This window comes from Lithobates pipiens, unplaced genomic scaffold (genome assembly GCF_037356315.1).
Source record: "Lithobates pipiens isolate NorthernLeopardFrog02 unplaced genomic scaffold, aLitPip1_a1.2 Scaffold_19, whole genome shotgun sequence".
Lineage (NCBI taxonomy): Eukaryota > Metazoa > Chordata > Amphibia > Anura > Ranidae > Lithobates > Lithobates pipiens.
In genome coordinates, this window is record NW_027507764.1 from 596,854,705 (window position 1) to 596,877,243 (window position 22,539).

The 22,539-nt window shown below is 51.4% G+C and overlaps 2 protein-coding genes and 1 pseudogene across 2 annotated transcripts in view; all 3 read right to left on the minus strand.

The window, feature by feature from the left end:
* Nucleotides 1–1,461: 1,461 nt before the first annotated feature.
* LOC143998144 (SWI/SNF-related matrix-associated actin-dependent regulator of chromatin subfamily D member 3-like) overlaps nt 1,462–22,539 on the minus strand; it is a 97,277-nt gene continuing 76,199 nt past the window's right edge. The window contains exon 8 of the mRNA XM_077493884.1: nt 1,462–1,485. Within this exon, the coding sequence (XP_077350010.1) occupies nt 1,462–1,485 (24 nt within the window). The remainder of the gene's footprint in view (nt 1,486–22,539) is intronic.
* LOC143999761 (U2 spliceosomal RNA) lies at nt 5,135–5,223 on the minus strand (annotated as a pseudogene).
* The window catches only part of HASPIN (histone H3 associated protein kinase), a gene marked incomplete at its 5' end in the record, with an annotated part of 28,383 nt that continues 22,295 nt past the window's right edge, over nt 16,452–22,539 (minus strand). Inside the window, 5 exon segments of the mRNA XM_077493669.1 lie at nt 16,452–16,937; nt 17,728–17,830; nt 20,355–20,497; nt 20,575–20,663; nt 20,748–20,827. Of these exon segments, the coding sequence (XP_077349795.1) occupies nt 16,730–16,937; nt 17,728–17,830; nt 20,355–20,497; nt 20,575–20,663; nt 20,748–20,827 (623 nt within the window). The 3' untranslated portion in view covers nt 16,452–16,729.

Here is a 22,539-nt window from a genome sequence, read left to right on the forward strand (position 1 = left end):
AGATGTCCTCCCAGTTTGGTAGAGAAGATGGGGGATAATTGGTAGATATTAGAGAACAAAGGAAAAGTTTATGTGTAAAGTGTTAATGGCGCTATGACTCGGGTGTGTTACCGCTCTCTCTCTCTCTCTCTCTCTCTCTCTCTCTCTCTCTCTCTCTCTCTCTCTCTCTCTCTCTCTATATATATTTAACTGTGAAGCACCCAAACCTGCAACTTACATAGAAGTCTCTTCATATAAACCGTGACGGACTTTCATCCTACATCTAAAAAAGATCTTAGACTCAAGCTGACTAGAAATACACGATATTACCAAAAGTATTGGGACGCCGACCCTTACATACACATGAACTTTAATGACCCCCCCAGTCTTAGTCCGGAGGGTTCAATATTGAGTTGGCCCTTTGCAGATATAACAGCTTCACCTCTTCTGGGAAGGCCGTCCACAAGGTTTAGGAGGGTGTCTATGGGGAATGTTTGACCATTCTTCCAGAAGAGCGTTTGTGAGGTCAGGCACTGATGTTGGATGGGAAGGCCTGCTTTGCAGTCTCCGCTCTAATTTATGCCAAAGGTGTTCTATGAGGTCAGGACTCTCTGCAGGCCAGTCAGGTTCCTCCACCCCAAACTCGCTCATCTATGTCTTTACGGACCTTGCTTTGTGCAGTGGTCCAAATCATTTGGTGGAGGGGGGATTATGGTGTGGGGGGGGGGGGGGGGCGGAGGATTATGGTGTGGGGGGGGGGGGGGGCGGAGGATTATTTTGTGGGGTTGTTTTTCAGAGGTTGGGCTTGGCCCCTTAGTTCCAGTGAAGGGAACTCTTAAGGTGTCAGCATACTAAGACATTTTGGACAATTTCATGCTCCCAACTTTGTAGGAACAGTTTGGGGACGGCCCCTTTCTGTTCCAACATGACTGCCCGCCAGTCCACAAAGCGAGGTCCATAAAGACATGGATGAGCGAGTTTGGGGTGGAGGAACTTCTTCCGCTTCTGGAAGAATGGTCAGGCATTTCCATAGACACCCTCCTAAACCTTGTGGACGGCCTTCCCAGAAGAGGTGAACCTGTTATAGCTGCAAAGGGCCAACTCAATATTGAACCCTCTGGACTACTAAGACTGGGATGTCAGTGTGTCCCAATACTTTTGGTAATATAGTGTTTATTTGATGGTAACTTTGTAAAATAACAATTCCAATTGTCCATTCTAAATGCAGCACCCTGGTGTTTAGGCAGGATTGCTCACAAATTTAGTCTGCCAGGTAGTAAGTGTCCTGGCTAATTGTTGGAAGATCCACTAACTTTTCCCTAAATCTGGGTTTGCTGCACTTCTCTCTTCTGTCACTGGGTGGCACTGTTGCCGGAGACATTGGATTAACAAGGGCATAGCCAAGCCAGAGTGTGAGCGGATGGGTTGTCTCGGCCAATTGGCCCCTTGGCCTGCTGGGAGAGCCTATTTATTTGGGTGGAGTCAGGTGATCGGGGTTCTGTGCCACTTGGAAGGCTGTCTGGGTGGAGGCGTGTTAAAATGCTAGGCCAGGAGCCTGAGGCCTATCCCGGGAGCACCTGACTGCTAAGCTGCCTGAGGCCAGGAGTAGGAGAAGCAGCGAGGGGTTGGGGCTTCAGGCCTGGAGTCCAACCAAGTTGCAGAGGTTCAGCTGGACGGGAAACAAGTTGTTGTTATCGGGAAGGATCATTCCGGTTGCCGGTGGCAATCACAGATCAAGGCCAGAGGTAAAAGAGTCGGCACTAAGGGGCCATCCCTCCTGTTATCAGAGGCCAGTTTATGGAAGTCTGAAAGAAGTAGCAAAGCAGTCTTTTTCACTAGCCGGGGATGGTGAAGAAGTGGGAAAGCTTCAGCACGTGCCAAGCCAGGGACCCAGCGGGGGCGACGCTTGAGGACTATACAGCGGGTCATCTGTGGAAGAGCTCAGGGGATCCAGAGACGATTCTTAGAAAATGAATCTCTAGAGCAGCGATCTGTCCTGACCGTCCACAAGGCTAGAAGTTAAGCCAGAGCAGAGTGAGGAAAGGTCGGGACACATTCCGTGGTGTACCGCCATAAAGCCTCTATGCCTCGCACCATCCATAGTAGGCTCTCTAGGTCAAATGGCAGACCTTCCAAAAGGTGGATATTTCATAACCTCAAGAGAGTAGAATTGCTAGAATGTGGGACCATGCTGGTAAAACCTTAAGGAAGGGTGGTAGCCCAGTATCAAATATTTGGCCGATATTAGAGAGCCCAAAGATACTGTGCCAGTAACCCAATGAGGCCTGAGCAGAACAAACCTCTGAGGGCTTCACAGAACAGCTGTATTTATACTGAGAGTAAATGACACACAGGTGGACTCTATTTACTAATTAGGTGACTTCTGAAGGCAATTGGTTCCTCTAGATTTTAGTTAGGGGTATCAGAGTAAAGGGGGCCGAATACAAATGCCCCTCCCCCACACTTTTCATATATTTATTTGTATTATTTTCCTTCCACTTCACAATTATGTGACACTTTGTGTTGGTCTATCACAGTGATTCTCAACCAGTGTTCCAGGGTTCCAGAGGGTGTAGGGGTTCCTTCAGCATTGGGACATTTCTGCCTCTTGGATAAGTTCTCACTGACACCATTGATCATTTTAGCTACCTGTAAGGAGGTAATTCTTCCCAATGGCCAAAGTGTGAGGACCATTATTCCCACTGACCACAAGTGTAAGGACCCTTCTTCCCACTGACCACAAGTGTAAGGACCCTTCTTCCCACTGACCACAAGTGTAAGGACCATTCTTCCCACTGACCACAAGTGTGAGGACCATTCTTCCCACTGACCACAAGTGTGAGGACCATTATTCCCAATGACCACAAGTGTAAGGACCATTCTTCCCAATGACCACATGTGTAAGGACCATTCTTCCCAATGACTACAAGTGTAAGGTCCATTCTTCCCACTGACCACAAGTATGAGGACCATTCTTCCCACTGACCACAAGTGTAAGGACCATTCTTCCCAATGACCACAAGTGTAAGGACCGTTCTTCCCAATGACCACAAGTATGAGGACCATTATTCCCACTGACCACAAGTGTAAGGACCATTCTTCCCACTGACCACAAGTGTAAGGACCGTTCTTCCCAATGACCACAAGTATGAGGACCATTATTCCCACTGACCACAAGTGTAAGGACCATTCTTCCCACTGACCACAAGTGTAAGGACCGTTCTTCCCAATGACCACAAGTATGAGGACCATTATTCCCACTGACCACAAGTGTAAGGACCATTCTTCCCACTGACCACAAGTGTAAGGACCATTCTTCCCAATGACCACAAGTGTAAGGACCATTCTTCCCACCGACCACAAGTGTGAGGACCATTCTTCCCAATGACCACAAGTGTAAGGACCGTTCTTCCCAATGACCACAAGTATGAGGACCATTATTCCCACTGACCACAAGTGTAAGGACCATTCTTCCCACTGACCACAAGTGTAAGGACCGTTCTTCCCAATGACCACAAGTATGAGGACCATTATTCCCACTGACCACAAGTGTAAGGACCATTCTTCCCACTGACCACAAGTGTAAGGACCGTTCTTCCCAATGACCACAAGTATGAGGACCATTATTCCCACTGACCACAAGTGTAAGGACCATTCTTCCCACTGACCACAAGTGTAAGGACCATTCTTCCCAATGACCACAAGTGTAAGGACCATTCTTCCCACCGACCACAAGTGTGAGGACCGTTCTTCCCAATGACCACAAGTGTGAGGACCATTCTTCCCAATGACCACAAGTGTAAGGACCGTTCTTCCCAATGACCACAAGTGTGAGGATCATTCTTCCCAATGACCACAAGTGTAAGGACCATTCTTCCCAATGACCACAAGTGTAAGGACCCTTCTTCCCACTGACCACAAGTGTAAGGACCATTCTCCCTACTGACTATCACACTAATGTATCCTGAATTGTAGATTTCCAATTTTTAGCAGAGGGTTCCCCAAGACCGGAGAACTATTTTAAGGGTTCCTCTGTGTTGAAAAGGTTGAGAAAGGCTGATCTATCGCATAAAATCCCTAAAAAATACATTTACGTTTTTGGTTGTATCAAAATGTGAGAAACTTCAAGGGGTGTGAATACTTTTTCCAGGCACTGTACCTTACCCCTATTCCACTCAGTGAGTCCCCAGTTCTGTAGCAAGCAATGCAGAGTAACAGAGGGACATGGGGGTGTCCTGTGTGCCGTCCTGTACTCCAAAACATGGACTTTACAGGTAAGTCAAAATCCTTCAATGCAGGACACAGGCAGAGTGTTCATACGGGAAGTCCCCAAGCAATGAATAAGAAGGTCGGCAACATTAAGCAAACAGATATGTGCCACATGACCCAACAAGGGTCGGTAGACCCAACTCTGGGTCAGGGGCTGCTACAAGATCCCTGCAGCCAAAAGGTGCACCTGCAAAACGTTAGACACCCACCTGGTAGGACTTGGAGGAGGTAGGAGCTGAGGACCGGGTGGTGACCTTGCCAAGGCTTGATGGCTGGTGACCGATCTGGTGAGGTGAGTGTTGGCGGTGTCTTATCCTTTAGAGCAGGGGGTCTCAAAATGGCGGCCACGAGGCTTTGCAAGTGTAGCGGTACCCCCCGTAATATAATCTGTACCCCACTGGTTGCCTCGACTCTGCAAACCCTCCCTCACCTCTGACACCCGGGGTTCAGTCATCTCACCGACTACTAATAATAGGAGACTCACAATATTGAGGACACATTTCACGCTTGTTTTCGGTATTAGTGAGAACACAGAAATACGAGGATTTCAATGAGAAAAGGCAACGCTTATATGAACACTATGACTCTATTTGTGAAAACTCTTCATATCTAATTACATTCGGGAAGTACTGACCGCTCCTCACCACCCATCAAAGAGGAGCCGGTGTTCCCTCCCGAAAGACTGTCCGGGGCTAGAACTACCCCAATCCAGGCCAGAAGCCCAGGTACCCGACCCTCTGGGTCAGACCAATAGCAGCACCCATCCTCACCAGGAGCACCCTTCCAGACGGCTCAGACTCAATCACGCATCGGCCCCCAGTTTACTGTTGGGCGGCACGGCGTGACCCCTACCAAAACCGTCCTTCCAGGTGCAAATTCCTCCATCGGAGAGTGCTGGGATGGAACAGCGCCTCCTTTGGCAACTGATAAGAACAGATACTACACTTGATCCTAGCCAAAAGGCCGAGAAGCGATTTAACCCTTCCTTCGGCCGCTAAAACAACGGTAAAGCACTGCCAAAACTAGTGGTGCTTTACCGCCAACCCCCCGACGCGGCTTCGTGTGAAAGGGCTCTTAGTGAACACAGATCAATACGGCAACTCAGCAACTGTCATTGTGCAGCTGTAATGAGCAGCTCCATTCAAAAGCCCACATTCCCGCCATATTGAGCGTGAGTTCCACCTCCAAAATCAATAGAGTGGTTCAAATAAAAACCTCATCATAAATGTGAGCTGAACATCTTTTTATTTAATAAAAAGTTATTGGCCTATCATTAAATCTGCGCAATGAGACCACTCTTTTTATATCTTCTATGGTTATTGGGAGAATTATTTGTCTGAAACTTAACAACTTGAGGAACTCCTGGGAAGTGAAGTGTTAACTAAGCAGGAAAAAAGAGATTTTCCCATTGGATGATTTTCTCTGAGAGGATTACATTCGTGTCGATAAAGGGAAACCGGGATATAAGATCTTCTTTGATCCATTCTGACATGCGTTTAGATTTGCAGACTGATGGTAAGAGTCAGTGATTTTGAGTGTTGGTGACGGTTTCCCCTATTTTACATATGAATTGGAATAGGATCATGATCCCTTTTTTCTACATATGAATCCGATTATTACAATCAAGAATACCTCATTGGAAGTGGTTAAAGCGGGAGTCCGCCGGGACTCCGCGTTTTTTTTTTTTTTTTAAAAGCCAGCAGCTACAAATACTGCAGCTGCTGACTTTTAAAATAGTGACACTTACCTGTCCAGCGCGCCCGCGATGTCGGCACCCGAAGCCGATCTCTCGATCGTCTCTCAGGTGCTGCCGCCGCCATCTTGGGTATGGGAATCAGGAAATAGAGCCTTTTCGGCTTCATTTCCCGGTTCCCTACTGCGCATGCGCGAGTCGCGCTGCGCAATAAGGATGGACCCGCTGCCTCTGGGATCCGTGTGTTTCCCAGCAGGCAGTTGCGGAAGGGGGCAGGGCACTTGCGGAAAGGGGCGTAATCTACGCCCCTTTCCGCAGAGAGCTATCCCGGAAGTGGGTGCAGTTACCTGGATTATCCAGGTAACTGCACCCCCCTCCCCCCTACAAGGTGCCAATTGTGGCTCCGGAGGGGGGGAGGATTCCGATGAGCGGAAGGTCCATTTTAGGGTGGACCTCCGCTTTAAATAACGAATTGAACTTTATATTTTCCATACGTTTTTTTAATTATTATTTTTTTTAAGAGCGCTATATCATAAGTCTCACAAATGCCACTAAGAAGACCACTTTGCACCAAAGGTCATCAAAAAAGAGTTCTCTGAGGGGGTTCAAGAGATGCTTTCTACAGGGCAGAGAAAAATGAAAGCAGAAAGTCATCCTAAAGGGTTAGGTTTTGACAGATATCCGCTCACATCTCCAGGCGGATCGCCGCGGCAATCCTCCGGAGGTTCTCCTTCCACCCCCACCCACCTACAACCTAATGGAACACGTCACAGGTCCCCTAAAGCTGTGGGACCATTCACAAAGCGTGACACAGCTCGCACATGTGCAGTGAAGTCACAAGGAATCACAGCCATCTGCCCACAGTAAACATGGCGGTGCAAAGGACCTGAAGAACCGGTTCAGGTGAAGACAAGGCGGGGCCCCTGGTCAGGTAAGTGTCCTTTTATTAAAAGTCAGCAGCTACAAGATTTGTATAGGATTTGTAGCTGCTGACTTTTCATTTGTTTTCAAACAGGGAGAAGAACCGCTTTAGAAACACAGGAGATCCGATCCAAGAAAAAGCTCGATTAAAGGTTTTCCTCAGGGGAAATGAAAGTATAACTAAAGGAAAATCTTTTTCTTTTTTAGTGTTGGATTGAATGGGGAGGGATTAGAACCCCTGTCAGTTTTGTTGCTGCCTGTGTCCCCGTTAGGGAGATTCCCCCTCTCTATTTCTTCATGTTATCATTGAAAGGGAAAGTAAAAGAAAATCCCACATTTTGGGTTGTGCCCATGAAAGAAATAGAGGGGAATCTTCCAATGGGGACACGAGTTCTGGGGGTCCCTGAGAGATTACTTTCACTTGCAGGGATTTCCTCTCACTTCCTGTGTTGGCGATGGGGCAGGAAGTGAAGGTGAATCTCCCCATTGGGTCAAAGAGGTAAAAAAATAAACCTTACAGGGGTTATAATCCTCCCTTACTCCATCCAAAATAAAAAGTTTTACTTTTGGTTCTACTTTAAGCCAGGGGGCAGAGGATGGAAGATTCCAAGACCCCCCCCCCCCCCCCCAGCACTGGAAGATCACGGCTCTGGGGGCATCCAGGGGACAGAGGATGGAAGATTTAAAAATTCACCCCCTTCGGAAGATCACAGCTGGAGGGCATAGAATGGAAGATTCCAAGACCCCCCCCCAGCACCGGAAAATAACGGCACTGGGGGCATCCAAGGGGCAAAGCATTGAAGATTTCAAGATTCACCCCCCTTGGAAGATTACAGCTGAGGGGCAGGGGATGGAAGATTCCAAGATTACCCCCCCAGCCCTGGAAGATCACAGCTGGGGGGGCATCCAGGGGGTAGAGAATGGAAGATTTCAAGATTCACCCCCCCAGCACCAGAAGATCACAGCTCTGGGGGCATAGGTTGGAAGATTCCAAGATTCACCCCCCCAGCCCTGGAAGATCACAGCTGGGGGGGCATCCAGGGGGCAGAGGATGGAAGATTTCAAGATTCACCCCCCCCAGCATCGGAAGATCACAGCTCTGGGGGCATCCAGGGGGCAGAGGATGAAATATTCCAAGATTCACCCCCCCAGCACCGGAAGATCACAGCTCTGGGGGCATAGGTTGGAGGATTCCAAGATTCACCCCCCCCAGCACCGGAAGATCACAGCTGGGGGGCAAAGGATGGAAGATTCCAAGATTCGCCCCCCCCCCCCAGCACTGGAAGATCACAGCTCTGGGGGCAGAGGATGGAAGATTTCAAGATTCCCCCCAGCACTGAAAGATCACAGCTGGGGGGGGGCAGAGGATGGAAAATTTCAAGATTCCCCCCAGCACTGGAAGATCACAGCTGGGGGGGGGCAGAGGATGGAAGATTTCAAGACCCCCCCCCAGCACCGGAAAATAACGGCACTGGGGGCATCCAAGGGGCAAAGCATTGAAGATTTCAAGATTCACCCCCCTTGGAAGATTACAGCTGAGGGGCAGGGGATGGAAGATTCCAAGATTACCCCCCCAGCCCTGGAAGATCACAGCTGGGGGGGCATCCAGGGGGTAGAGAATGGAAGATTTCAAGATTCACCCCCCCAGCACCAGAAGATCACAGCTCTGGGGGCATAGGTTGGAAGATTCCAAGATTCACCCCCCCAGCCCTGGAAGATCACAGCTGGGGGGGCATCCAGGGGGTAGAGAATGGAAGATTTCAAGATTCACCCCCCCAGCACCAGAAGATCACAGCTCTGGGGGCATAGGTTGGAAGATTCCAAGATTCACCCCCCCAGCCCTGGAAGATCACAGCTGGGGGGGCATCCAGGGGGCAGAGGATGGAAGATTTCAAGATTCACCCCCCCAGCATCGGAAGATCACAGCTCTGGGGGCATCCAGGGGGCAGAGGATGAAATATTCCAAGATTCACCCCCCAGCACCGGAAGATCACAGCTCTGGGGGCATAGGTTGGAGGATTCCAAGATTCACCCCCCCCCAGCACCGGAAGATCACAGCTGGGGGGCAAAGGATGGAAGATTCCAAGATTCGCCCCCCCCCCAGCACTGGAAGATCACAGCTCTGGGGGCAGAGGATGGAAGATTTCAAGATTCCCCCCAGCACTGAAAGATCACAGCTGGGGGGGGGCAGAGGATGGAAGATTTCAAGATTCCCCCCAGCACTGGAAGATCACAGCTGGGGGGGGGGGCAGAGGATGGAAGATTTCAAGATTCCCCCCCAGCACCGGAAGATCACAGCTCTGGGGGCATCGGATGGAAGATTCATCCAGGGGACAGGAATCAGCACAAGGGACATTTGTCATTCATGGAAGTTCTGTTTCTGATACCAATGTTTTTTTTTAAAATCACTAAACTTCAGCTCTAATGAAGCGGAGTGCGCTGGAAGCTCATCACTCATGGTGAAGGGCAATGCAGAATGTTTTTGGAAGAAGTGGATTTCCTGGTCTTTCCCAGGTTGTTCATCCTCCGGATAAAACACAGAGTACAGAAAACAAAAAGTAAAGCACTTTCATCAGTGTCGGGATTGGATGACATTTCTCACACAGGCCAATCATAGGCTGCCATTGCCGATCATCGGCTTGGATTGAGGTCTACAGAATTATTTCCCGAGTCCTGCATGGCGGCAAAGCCCAGATTCCGGTACCAAATCTATTAAATGGATTTCAACCAGATACTTCACTAGGAGACGATAAATATTGATGATGAAGGAGGAGGATGAGGAGCGGGATGACAGGAAATAATCTGATATGAAGTTTATCATTTTCAGTTCTATGGGGAGGGTATAGAAAAGTCACTGATGGAACTTTGGAGAACTTTTCTAGTAATGTTTTTCTTCATGGGGTCTTCTTCTCACAAACGAAGAGAATTGGCTCTTTTTTGTTGATGACTTCAGAGGTTCCGTCAGACCCCCCATCTATTAGTCCACGTCATCACTATGTTCCTGATGGATAATAGACGAGTGTTATGCCGCATACACACGACCGGACTTTTTGACAGCAAAGGTCCGACGGAACGAGTCCGTTGGACAATTCGATCGTGTGTGGGGCTCCATCGGACCTTTGCTTGCCAAAAATCCGGCGGACTTTAGAAATAGAACATGTTTTAAAGAGGAAGTAAACCCTGATGGGTGTTACTTCCTCTTTCATTCCCTGGCAAGGCAAAGCATAATGGACTACTATGCATCGCATCGCATCGCATCGCACAGTAGTCCATTATGTGTCACTTACCTGACACAGGAGCCAGCGAAGTCACCGCTGTCCCCTGTAGTCCGCCGCATCCATCTTCTTGGTGGGGTCTCGCAGCTCCGCCGCTGTCATTCGGCGAAGCCGCGATGGCGTCACTCCCGCGCATGCGCACGGGAGCCGACACGCGCGGCAGCTCCGTCGTTGAGAATGCCGCGCTCAGTGCGCCGTAGACAGCGGTGCCTGTTTTCGGGCAAATATCTCCTAAACCATATAGGTTTGGGAGATATTTCTTGGACCTACAGGTAAACCTTAATCTAGACTTACCTGTAGGTCAAAGAGGTTTGTAAGGGTTTACAACCACTTTAAATTTTTCCACCGGAACTCCGCCAGACCGAGAAATCCGTTCGTGTGTATGCTAGTCCGACTGATGCTTGAGCATCATGGGAAATGTAGTTCCAAAACATCAGGGGTGCCGAGGTTCACCCATCACTGGCCTAGGAGAAGATGTGACTGCAGGAGGCCCAATCACCCAGATTAGAAGGTCAAACCAATCCACCTCTTTCATGTCTAAGGAACCCCCAGTCCAGGTTTCAAGATCGTACATCGGCTCGCTCCACATCCAATCCCTGCCATGGACTCTCTTCCTCCTCTTACTTGTGCAGCTTCTGTCATTTATCCAAGACTAGGATTCCTTAATGTGTGTGGCAAGAGCGCCAGTTATTTCATTCTTAGCCATATGAGGCCATCGCCGTCCTCTGGCCAGGTATGAGGGAGATAAGGTGACCACTTTTTAATGAACAGAATGTCTCCGGCCATCACTGTGGCCCGGTGAGCGCCCACTCATGCGCACGGGAGCCGACACGCGCGGCAGCTCCGTTGTTGAGAATGCCGCTCTCAGTAAGCCTGCGCGCCGCGGTCTACGGCGCATGCGCCGTAGACAGCGGTGCCTGTTTTCGGGCAAATATCTCCTAAACCATATAGGTTTAGGAGATATTTCTTGGACCTACAGGTAAGCCTTAATCTAGGCCTTAATCTAGGCTCACCTGTAGGTCAAAGAGGTTTGTAAGGGTTTACAACCACTTTAAATTTTTCCACCGGAACTCCGCCAGACCGAGAAATCCGTTTGTGTGTGTGCTGGTCCGACGGACAAAAACCGACGCTAGGGCAGCTATTGGCTACTGTCTATGAACTTCCTTATTCTAGTCCAGTCGTACGTCATCACGTTCAAATTCCGTTGGACTTTGGTGTGATTGTGTGTGGCCAAGTCCGTTCGTTCGGAAAGTCAGTCGAAACTCCGACGAAACTCCGTCGGAAAGACCGCCGGACCTAGTCCCTCGAAAAGTACACGGTCGTGTGTACGCGGCATTAGCCCTCTGCCTAGGAGAAGATGTGACTGCAGGAGGCCCAATCACCCAGATTAGAAGGTCAAACCCATCCACCTCTTTCATGTCTAAGGAAACCCCAGTCCAGGTTTCAAGACCGTACATCGGCTTGCTCCTCATCTAGTCCCTGCCATGGACTCTCTTCCTCCTCTTACTTGTGCAGCTTCTGTCATTTCTCTAAGCCCCTGTACACACGGGTCGGAGATTTCCGCAACCAAATCCGTCGGATTTTGTCCGAAACTGTTGCATACACACGGTCGGGCCAAGTTGGCAAAAAATCTGATCTTTCAGAACGTGATGACGTTATTTCGTTAGGACGGGACTACGTTCAGGCTAGTAGCCAATAGCTTTGATGTAGGAATTTGATCTGAGCATGCGTGGCACTTTGTCTGATCAAAATTCTCTACACATGATCGGATTAGGTCCGTCCGGCCCAGTTGGTCTGGAAATATTTCCAACATGTTGGAAAATTGGGTCCGACGGAGATTCGGACGGAATCAGTCCGATGCAGACCACACACAGTCGGATTATCTGACGACACGGTCCGATAAGACGCATTCCGACGGATTCTCCGACCGTGTGTACAAGGCATAAGACTGGGATTCCTTAATATGTGTGGCAAGAGCACCAGTTATTTCATTCTTAGCCATATGAGGCCATCGCCGTCCTCTGGCCAGCTATGAGGGAGATAAGGTGTCCACTTTTTGACGAATGGAATGTCTCCGGCCATCACTGTGGCCCGGTGAGCGCTCCCACTTTTTGGTGGAATATTTTGCTAGTACATGATATCACAGAAACACAAAGAAAGTCTAAGATTTCCTTATGGAGTGAGAATTCCCAGTCCAAATGGTCAAAGGATTATAAGAAGAATAAAAGTTCATGTTTTTAACCCTAAAAAACAATTCTATTCTACATGTAATTTCATCAACAAAGAGGTGACAAAGATACTTTGATCAAGAAATCAATTATATAAAAGGTGGCATTTCCAGGCATTGATGGCGGACCGTGTGAGGACAAGTCCACAGAGAGTTGGTGGGAAGGACGTCGGTTCTCCTGCGGTATGTAATGTAATAACAGCCGCGCCTGTTTGGGGTGTGAGCGCCGCGATGACACAAGGAGATGAGATGTTTGAAGTGAAGTGACTTTACTATATTCATTATCACATTATGAGATTATAGGACTTAGCAGCCAACAATAGGAACCTTACTTTGGTGATTTGCAGAATCAGCTAAATACAATGGACTCCTCCTGCAGAGAGCTACCTATCAATATTCCAGGTGGGGGCCCATTACCGTCTGAACACCAGCAGCCACTATCATCACTCCTCCATAGTAACCGTCACACCCTTTGAGGAATTCTTGGCCTCCTGATCTACACTGTAGTAAGCTGGTCTTACTTCATGAATGGCGGAGTCAGCGATGGGCCCCGACGAGGTCTTCTTTTTTTTTCAATAAATGTTTATTAAAATATTCCAGATTTGCATTAAATCCCAGTTATCAGGAATACATTGAATCAGAAGCTGTTAATACAATCAATAAGTCGTACAATAAACACGTATAGAAGAAATATAATACGTTCAAAACACGGCCAACTGATCCTCTTATTGGTCACTTCTGCAATGGCGGTGCAGGTGAAGTTCCGACCCAGTAAAGTCTGCCTCTGGTAAAGCGGGAATATAATAATTAACAAGGGTATTAAAGAGGAAGTAAATCCTGATGGGTGTTACTTCTTCTTTGATTCCCTGCAAAGGTAAAGCATAATGGACTACTGTGCATCGCATCGCATCGCATAGTAGTCCATTATGTGTCACTTACCTGACACAGGAGCCAGCGAAGTCACCGCTGTCCCCTGTAGTTCCGAGCGTCCATCTTCTTGGTGGGTCTCGCTGCTCCGGCGCTGTGATTCGCCGGAGCAGCGATGATGTCACTCCCGCGCATGCGCATGGGAGCCGACACTCACGGCTTACCCAGTGCGCCTGCGCGCCGCTGACAGCGGTGGGTGTCTTCAGGTAAATATCTCCTAAACCGTGTAGGTTGAGGAGATATTTCTTGGACCTACAGGTAAGCCTTAATCTAGGCCTTAATCTAGGCTTACCTGTAGGTCAAAGTGGTTTGTAAGGGTTTACAACCACTTTAACTGAGGATCATTAAGCATCTCCGTGTGAGGGAGAAGGGGTGGGGCTCCAGTTGGGTTAATGTTATGTACCGATCAAAGCCACCCTTGAACCCATTCACCCCTAAAGGGTTCTAACTGTGAGTGGGGGCCATATGTAGTAGTGAATGTGGTTTAACCTATTCGGTACCCATATGATTGAGAGAAAGCTCTGTAGTAGTAATATATGTTATCTAGGAGTGGGGGGGGGGGGATCCAGAAACTGATAGTCCTTGTACACACGGTCGGAGATTCCGACAACCAAATCCGTCAGATTTTGTCCGAAACTGTTGCATACACACGGTCGGACAAAGTTGTCGGAAAATCCGACGTGATGGCGTTATTTCGTTACGATGGGACTACGTTCAGGTTAGTAGCCAATAGCTTTGATGTAGGAATTTGATCTGAGCATGCGTGGCACTTTGTCCGATCGGAATTCTCTACACATGATCGGAGTATGTCCGATCGGAGCATTTTGTCTGAAAATGTTACCAACAAGTTGCTAAAGTTGGTCCGTCGGATACTCCGACGGAAACAGTCCGATGGAGACCACACACAGTCGGAATATCCGACAAAACGGTCCGATCGGACACATTCCGTCTGAATCTCCGACCGTGTGTACAAGGGCTTAGGGTGTGTGCTCCTTCCGGTATGTTGGTATCAAGTTGAGAGGGTGTGGAGATCGCCTAAGTAGGATCGGTGAGGATCAATTAAGTAAGAGGAAGGATATGGACGGAGGGAAGGCACGATAATCCAGACACTACTTCAGAGACAGATCAATATCTATCATGGCTGAGAGGTTGGGTCACCGGGCGGAATAATCTGCGTCGAGGAGACTCTAAAGTGCAACCAGCAAGCCCATGTTGTACTAAATTTTGTCGGATTGTCTTTTGGTTGGTAAATTAGTTTTTCCATCTCGGCCGTTCTATCGACTCTTTTGAACCATTCAGCCACTGTGGGTGGTGTGGAGCTCCTCCAGTGCACCGGGACACAGAGATTGGCTGCATTGATAAGATGTAGGGTAAGGGATTTTTTTGTAGGAGAGGGGCATGGAGCGTATAATGATGTCTTTAAATTGAGGCCCCACAGATGTAGTCGCTCTACTTCTCCGAGGTTTCTTTCCACAGATTCCAAATGGTAGCCAGGATACACGATGGACGCCCAGCAGATTACTCTGAGGTAGTTGATTGGTCTGCCTAGATTTACATCTTGCTGGTTGACTGCTGCAGTTCCCTTTGAATGAAGGACGTTACTAGAGGCTCCCACACTACAGGAGTTGTGGATTCAGCATTGAGTGCCTTCACATCCATCCTGAATTTTATGTCTACATCCATCTTGCAGGGCCTATCAGTATGTGGTGCCAATATCTCTTTTGAACCTAAACTTTAAAAACATAAAGTGTCTCAATTCATTGCTCTATTATCCCAGGCCAGGGGTTTCCCCCTCCATTATACCAGGCCAGGGGTCTCCCCTTCCCCCTCCATTATACCAGGCCTGGGATCTCCCCTACCCCCTCTATTATTCCAGGCCAAGGGTTTCCCCCTCCATTATACCAGGCCAGGGGTCTTCCCTTCCATTATACCAGGTCTGGGGTCTCCCCTACCCCCTCTATTATTCCAGGCCAAGGGTTTCCCCCTCCATTATACCAGGTCTGGGGTCTCCCCTACCCCCTCTATTATACCAGGCAAGGGGTTTCCCCTTCCATTATACCAGGTCTGGGGTCTCCCCTACCCCCTCTATTATACCAGGCCAGGGGTCTTCCCTTCCATTATACCAGGTCTGGGGTCTCCCCTACCCCCTCTATTATACCAGGCCAGGGGTTTCCCCTTCCATTATACCAGGCCAGGGGTCTTCCCTTCCATTATACCAGGTCTGGGGTCTCCCCTACCCCCTCTATTATCCAAGGCCAGGGGGTTTCCCCCTCCATTATACCAGGCTTGGGGTCACCCCTTCAATATCCCAGGCCAGGTGTCTATTCATCGCTCCCTCATACCTTGCCTTGTGTCTCTAATCACAAGGCCTGGTGTGCGCTTTGATTTCTCCACTGTCATGGGCCGGCCCCACTGCCTATCCCTTTACGATCTTGACCCCATTGATTCCATTGTCCCCCATCCTGCATCACCCATCCTTCCATTTTCCTGGGCCTCGTGCCTCCATTCATCCTTCTATTATCCTAGGTCTCATCCCTTCGTATTCCCTGGCCTGTCATTACTGTGGTTTGCCCCGTTATCTTGAATAAGCTGCCCCCCCTCCGGTCACATTATACTGAGCTTGGTGTTGTCACCCCATTATAGAAAAGTTGAATGTTTGATACCCCATTACTATGGAGCACCTTTATGCCCGCTGGAAGCTCTGCCTGTAACCCAATATCCTCTGAGGAAGACCTCTACCTATCCTAAAGCCGGGTACACATTGGCTGGATGTCGGGAGAGATTTGCTGGTTAAAAAAAACAAAAAACACAGCCGATATTCAGCCCATGTTTAAGTTGATCTGTCCGGCTTCTGTGGGACATGTGTGGAAAACCAGCAACTGACCGACTCCCGATCAGCCAATGGTGGAGAGCGCTGATCGGAGTGTGCTGGCCGGGAGGGGGGGGGGATCAACCAGAGCGGACAGTTAGTGTAACCCACAAACCCCTCGGAATAAATCCAGAAATGATTCTCTGTGTTTTCAGCCCTGAGGTCCATACAATCCTATTCCTGGAGGTTCTCAGAGATCGGCGGCACCTCAATGACACGGCTCACTTTCCTGCCGTTCTCTGCGGAGTTCTCCCCTAACTCATAGAGGGCAATAGAACAAAGACAAGAAGCAATAAGATATCTCTTTATTTATATTCAGGGTCCTTAAAGCAATTATGAGAGATAATAAAATTTTATTAATAAAAGCCCCAAAAATAAAAACTATAAAATGAGAGTTCATATCAGAATGTCTGTTTTTTTTTTAAATTCTGGTTTTCTGTCATTCCATCTTGAATCAGCAGATGGCAGATATTGGGAGTTCCCACACCTCCATGGCCGGGTGTCTAGTCCCACCGAGTGTCCCTGGAGGGGATGAAGAGTCTTTCTCTGCAGAAGATTCAGGGGCGGAGTCAGTTGAAGAGTTTGCTCCTTTGGAGGATGTCGGCGGCGGAGTTGAACTGACGCACTTCTCTTCTGAAATCACGCAGTTTGCGAAGCTCCTTCTGATAGGATGCCGACGTCGGCTTCCTCACGTAGCGAACTTCATTCAGCAGTTTGTCAGACAGATAATGGAGCCACAGAACATTGGAGTGAGGTTTATACGAGGACCAGCTGTTCCTGGAAAGACCAAAAACGTGAGAGCAGTTAGATGGGAACTTTACAGACTCCATCCATGGAAGACCACAGGGAGGCCGGGATACCGCAATGTAGTTGGGGAGAAGAAACCACCCCCTCTACTTTTAATGCCCATAGAAAAATGAGTTTGATGTGTAAAAACTGTCCCTGGAAAAGCTGCAGTCTATGGCCCAAGCAACCTTACAGCTGCTGTCTGCACCCCCCTTAAGGCGCTCCACTGATATCAGCAACTTACATCCCCCCCCCGCCTCCCACACACACCTGCAGGGCCCAGTTCCTTGGGCAACCCCACCTACGCAGCGCCTCAGGCAACCCCCCCCCCCCCCCCCCCAACACATCTGTAAGGTCCCGGGCAACTCCCATGCATCTGCTAGTTACAGTACCTGAAAATTGCTTACAATTCACAGCCATCACACTCAGTGAAGGATAGACCCCCCCCCCCCCCATAGGCTGCACTGTACTCTAACCTACCTTTCCTCAACATTGGCAGGGACCCAAAAGATAACTCTACAGGACACTGCAAAGTTCTCTACCATCCCAGACAAGGTAATGAAGTCACTTTCTACAGTCCCCGTGCAAATCTACCACTACGTTCTATAACCCTCAGCAATGCCTCCCAAGTTCCCAGTCATCCATCTATGGCCACCTACAGGCTGAAAAGAGGCCTCGGGCTAAAATGATCTAGTCAAGTAGACAGTGAATGGTGGCGGCCATGACGCTCAGAAACCAGACAGATCGGTAATGTTGCTCCGCAGATGTGGAATGAACTTACTGGTTCTCCTCCCGCATGTTCCGATAGACATCAAACTGCAGATCCCCCTCCCCCAGGAACAGGTCCTCATCCATAGACAAATCACAGAACACAGTAAGTCCGTCTGGAACAGATATTAAGATGAGCTTTTACAAGACAAACTGGGATGCAGGAGATCAAAGAAAAGAGAAATTAGGAGCGGGACACAACAGAGTGGAGGGGGGCGTGAGGTCGGCCCCCTGACACTCCGGAGGGAAGGGGAATCGAGGTCAGGTCACAAGGACAGTCTGGGGGGCACGGGGGCGTCTCCCAGGGACAGTCTGGAAGGAAGGGGGCGTGTGGTCATCTCCCAGGGACAGTGTGGAAGGAAGGGGGCGCGAGGTCGTCTCTTGGGACAGTCTGGAGGGAAGGGGGCACGAGGTCGTCTCTTGGGACAGTCTGGAGGGAAGGGGGCGCGAGGTCGTCTCTTGGGACAGTCTGGAGGGAAGGGGGCGCGAGGTCGTCTCTTGGGACAGTCTGGAGGGAAGGGGGCGCGAGGTCGTCTCTTGGGACAGTGTGGAGGGAAGGGGGCGCGAGGTCGTCTCTTGGGACAGTGTGGAGGGAAGGGGGCGCGAGGTCGTCTCTTGGGACAGTCTGGAGGGAAGGGGGCGCGAGGTCGTCTCTTGGGACAGTCTGGAGGGAAGGGGGCGCGAGGTCGTCTCTTGGGACAGTCTGGAGGGAAGGGGGCGCGAGGTCGTCTCTTGGGACAGTCTGGAGGGAAGGGGGCGCGAGGTCGTCTCTTGGGACAGTCTGGAGGGAAGGGGGCGCGAGGTCGTCTCTTGGGACAGTCTGGAGGGAAGGGGGCGCGAGGTCGTCTCTTGGGACAGTGTGGAGGGAAGGGGGCGCGAGGTCGTCTCTTGGGACAGTGTGGAGGGAAGGGGGCGCGAGGTCGTCTCTTGGGACAGTGTGGAGGGAAGGGGGCGCGAGGTCGTCTCTTGGGACAGTGTGGAGGGAAGGGGGCGCGAGGTCGTCTCTTGGGACAGTCTGGAGGGAAGGGGGCGCGAGGTCGTCTCTTGGGACAGTCTGGAGGGAAGGGGGCGCGAGGTCGTCTTTTGGGACAGTCTGGAGGGAAGGGGGCGCGAGGTCGTCTCTTGGGACAGTCTGGAGGGAAGGGGGCGCGAGGTCGTCTCTTGGGACAGTCTGGAGGGAAGGGGGCGCGAGGTCGTCTCTTGGGACAGTTTGGAGGGAAGGGGGCGCGAGGTCGTCTCTTGGGACAGTCTGGAGGGAAGGGGGCGCGAGGTCGTCTCTTGGGACAGTCTGGAGGGAAGGGGGCGCGAGGTCGTCTCTTGGGACAGTCTGGAGGGAAGGGGGCGTGAGGTCGTCTCTTGGGACAGTCTGGAGGGAAGGGGGCGTGAGGTCGTCTCTTGGGACAGTCTGGAGGGAAGGAGGCACGAGGTCGTCTCTTGGGACAGTCTGGAGGGAAGGGGGCGCGAGGTCGTCTCTTGGGACAGTCTGGAGGGAAGGGAGCGCGAGGTCGTCTCTTGGGACAGTCTGGAGGGAAGGGGGCACGAGGTCGTCTCTTGGGACAGTCTGGAGGGAAGGAGGCACGAGGTCGTCTCTTGGGACAGTCTGGAGGGAAGGGGGCGCGAGGTCGTCTCTTGGGACAGTCTGGAGGGAAGGAGGCGCGAGGTCGTCTCTTGGGACAGTCTGGAGGGAAGGGGGCGTGAGGTCGTCTCTTGGGACAGTCTGGAGGGAAGGAGGCACGAGGTCGTCTCTTGGGACAGTCTGGAGGGAAGGGGGCGTGAGGTCGTCTCTTGGGACAGTCTGGAGGGAAGGAGGCACGAGGTCGTCTCTTGGGACAGTCTGGAGGGAAGGGGGCGCGAGGTCGTCTCTTGGGACAGTCTGGAGGGAAGGAGGCGCGAGATCGTCTCGAGACAGTCTGGAGGGAAGGGGGCGCGAGGTCGTCTCGAGACAGTCTGGAGGGAAGGGGGCGCGAGGTCGTCTCTTGGGACAGTCTGGAGGGAAGGAGGCGCGAGATCGTCTCGAGACAGTCTGGAGGGAAGGGGGCGCGAGGTCGTCTCGAGACAGTCTGGAGGGAAGGGGGCGCGAGGTCGTCTCTTGGGACAGTTTGGAGGGAAGGGGGCGCGAGGTCGTCTCTTGGGACAGTCTGGAGGGAAGGGGGCACGAGGTCGTCTCTTGGGACAGTCTGGAGGGAAGGGGGCGTGAGGTCGTCTCTTGGGACAGTCTGGAGGGAAGGAGGCACGAGGTTGTCTCTTGGGACAGTCTGGAGGGAGGATTGAAAAAGCTCCTAGGAGACTGGAGGACGAGGTGCAAGATTTTCCAGTAAACCAAGGACTGGGGTGTGAGGTCCCCCAGGACAATTGGGGTGATGGTTGTGAAGTCTCCAGTAACAGCCTAGGGGAAGGAGGTTATTAGGTCTCCCAGGGCACTTTTGGGCAGGGAAGTCATTGGGATGCTCTGGGGGAGGGGGTGTGAGGTGGGGTAGGAAAGTCTTCTGGGACAAGAAGAGTGTGAAGTTTTTCAGTGAATTCAAAGGGTGAGGGTACAAGGTCTCAATACATTTGCAAGGGGGAATAATGGGGGAGGGGTCTTGCAGATCATGCAGGGGGAGGGGTGATGTTTTTTTTGGTGAAGGGCTACGTTCTCACCTTTATCCAGACGAGAGAGGGTGTAGTCGATGATTTTCACCTGCACTCCGGCACTGGGGATGTGGAAGATCTTGCCCTGTAGAGAGGCAGGGAGCGTCCGGGCAGAACACTTCTCGATGAGGAGATTCCCCCAGTGTAAGTCCCTACGGAGGGAACGCGGGTACATTACTTACGTCTCAGAGGAACACGTCCCTTCCCCAAGCTGGTGGTACACACTTACCGGTGCTCAAACCGAAGTTCTTCTTCGGCCACTGCCAAAGCCGCGGTCACCTGGTGAAGAATGCTGCGAGAGGCGGACACAGATGGGAGCTGGGGGGGAGGGGAAGGTTTTCTATCAGTTTTTTGGTGTTCGTTTTTTTCCAGGCACACCAAACCAGAAGTAAAGCCACTCACCTTAGAACTCATTCTCTCCAGGTCGTCTCCACCAAACTCGAACTCCAGAATCATGAAGAGCTGCTCTTCACCAAACAAATCTGCCAGAACAAATCACATGGGCCAATCAGACGCTGCTATTTAATAAAATGTCCTCCAGAGAACGGATGTCTCCATCTTCTCATGGAATATTAAAGTGCGTCCCAATGGCGGCCCCTATGAATGGAGGAAGTCCCGGGTAACCCCTGACCGCCTTGTATAGGACCCTCCTCGGGGGGCTCCCTGAAATCAGCTCTGAAGTTCCCCTGTTGTCTGATATTGGGGGGCAATCAGAGGTAGATTGTAAAGATGGACCCTAAGAAGGTGATATAATCCCCAATAAATAAATGACGTCTCCATTGCAGGTATAGATATGAAATATTTTATATACGTGTTTATACTGTGTGCCGGGGCGAGGAGCGGCAGGGAACGCCGGGGAGAGGAGCGGCAGGGAACGCCGGGGAGAGGAGTGGCAGGGAACGCCGGGGAGAGGAGCGGCAGGGAACGCCGGGGAGAGCAGCGGCAGGGAACGCCCGGGAGAGCAGCGGCAGGGAACGCCGGGGCGAGGAGCGGCAGGGAACGCCGGGCGAGGAGCGGCAGGGAACGCCGGGCGAGGAGCGGCAGGGAACGCCGGGGCGAGGAGCGGCAGGGAACGCCGGGCGAGGAGCGGCAGGGAACGCCGGGGCGAGGAGCGGCAGGGAACGCGGGGCGAGGAGCGGCAGGGAACGCCCGGGAGAGGAGCGGCAGGGAACGCCCGGGAGAGGAGCGGCAGGGAACGCCCGGGAGAGGAGCGGCAGGGAACGCCCGGGAGAGGAGCGGCAGGGAACGCCCGGGAGAGGAGCGGCAGGGAACGCCGGGGCGAGGAGCGGCAGGGAACGCCGGGGCGAGGAGCGGCAGGGAACGCCGGGGCGAGGAGCGGCAGGGAACGCGGGGCGAGGAGCGGCAGGGAACGCCGGGGCGAGGAGCGGCAGGGAACGCCGGGGCGAGGAGCGGCAGGGAACGCCGGGGCGAGGAGCGGCAGGGAACGCCGGGGCGAGGAGCGGCAGGGAACGCCGGGGCGAGGAGCGGCAGGGAACGCCGGGCGAGGAGCGGCAGGGAACGCCGGGGCGAGGAGCGCCAGGGAACGCCCGGGGCGAGGAGCGGCAGGGAACGCCCGGGAGAGGAGCGGCAGGGAACGCCGGGGCGAAGAGCGGCAGGAAAAAACAAAAACACAAGAGGGCGCCTCCATGTTGGTGTAGCGATTACAACCCAGTAATACATGGTCTCCCCTCGCTCTGCACATGCTCATTGCTCTCTATTTTTAGACACTGTGCCGAATTTATAGAGGCCAATCTGCTGACGGCCTTAAAGCTGAACCCCTTTATCCTGTGAAGCTACCATCTTGGCTTCTGTTTGATCGGCGTTTTCCATGCTGCTGCACATGTGATCAATTATGGCACCATTTGATGGTGTGATAGTTTGGTGGAGGACACAATCCAATCAGACACTTAGCAATCCCGACATTCCAGGAATGTTTTTTTAAGCCATTACATCGATGGCTTTAGTTCTGCTTTACTGCTGCTCAGGTGTTCTGGGCTTCAGAAAAGTTGCCGCCTCCAGCAATATGAAATGGAAGTTCCTTGCTAAAGAACATTATTTTTTATCAAGTTGTTATGAGTTCTGCTTTGAGGGCCACTTCACACCACATGCAGTGCGTTTTTTCTGCATTAAAAAACGCATGGATAGTTGGTTATATGGTTTTCAAATGGTATCGTTCACACCAGTGCAATTCCAG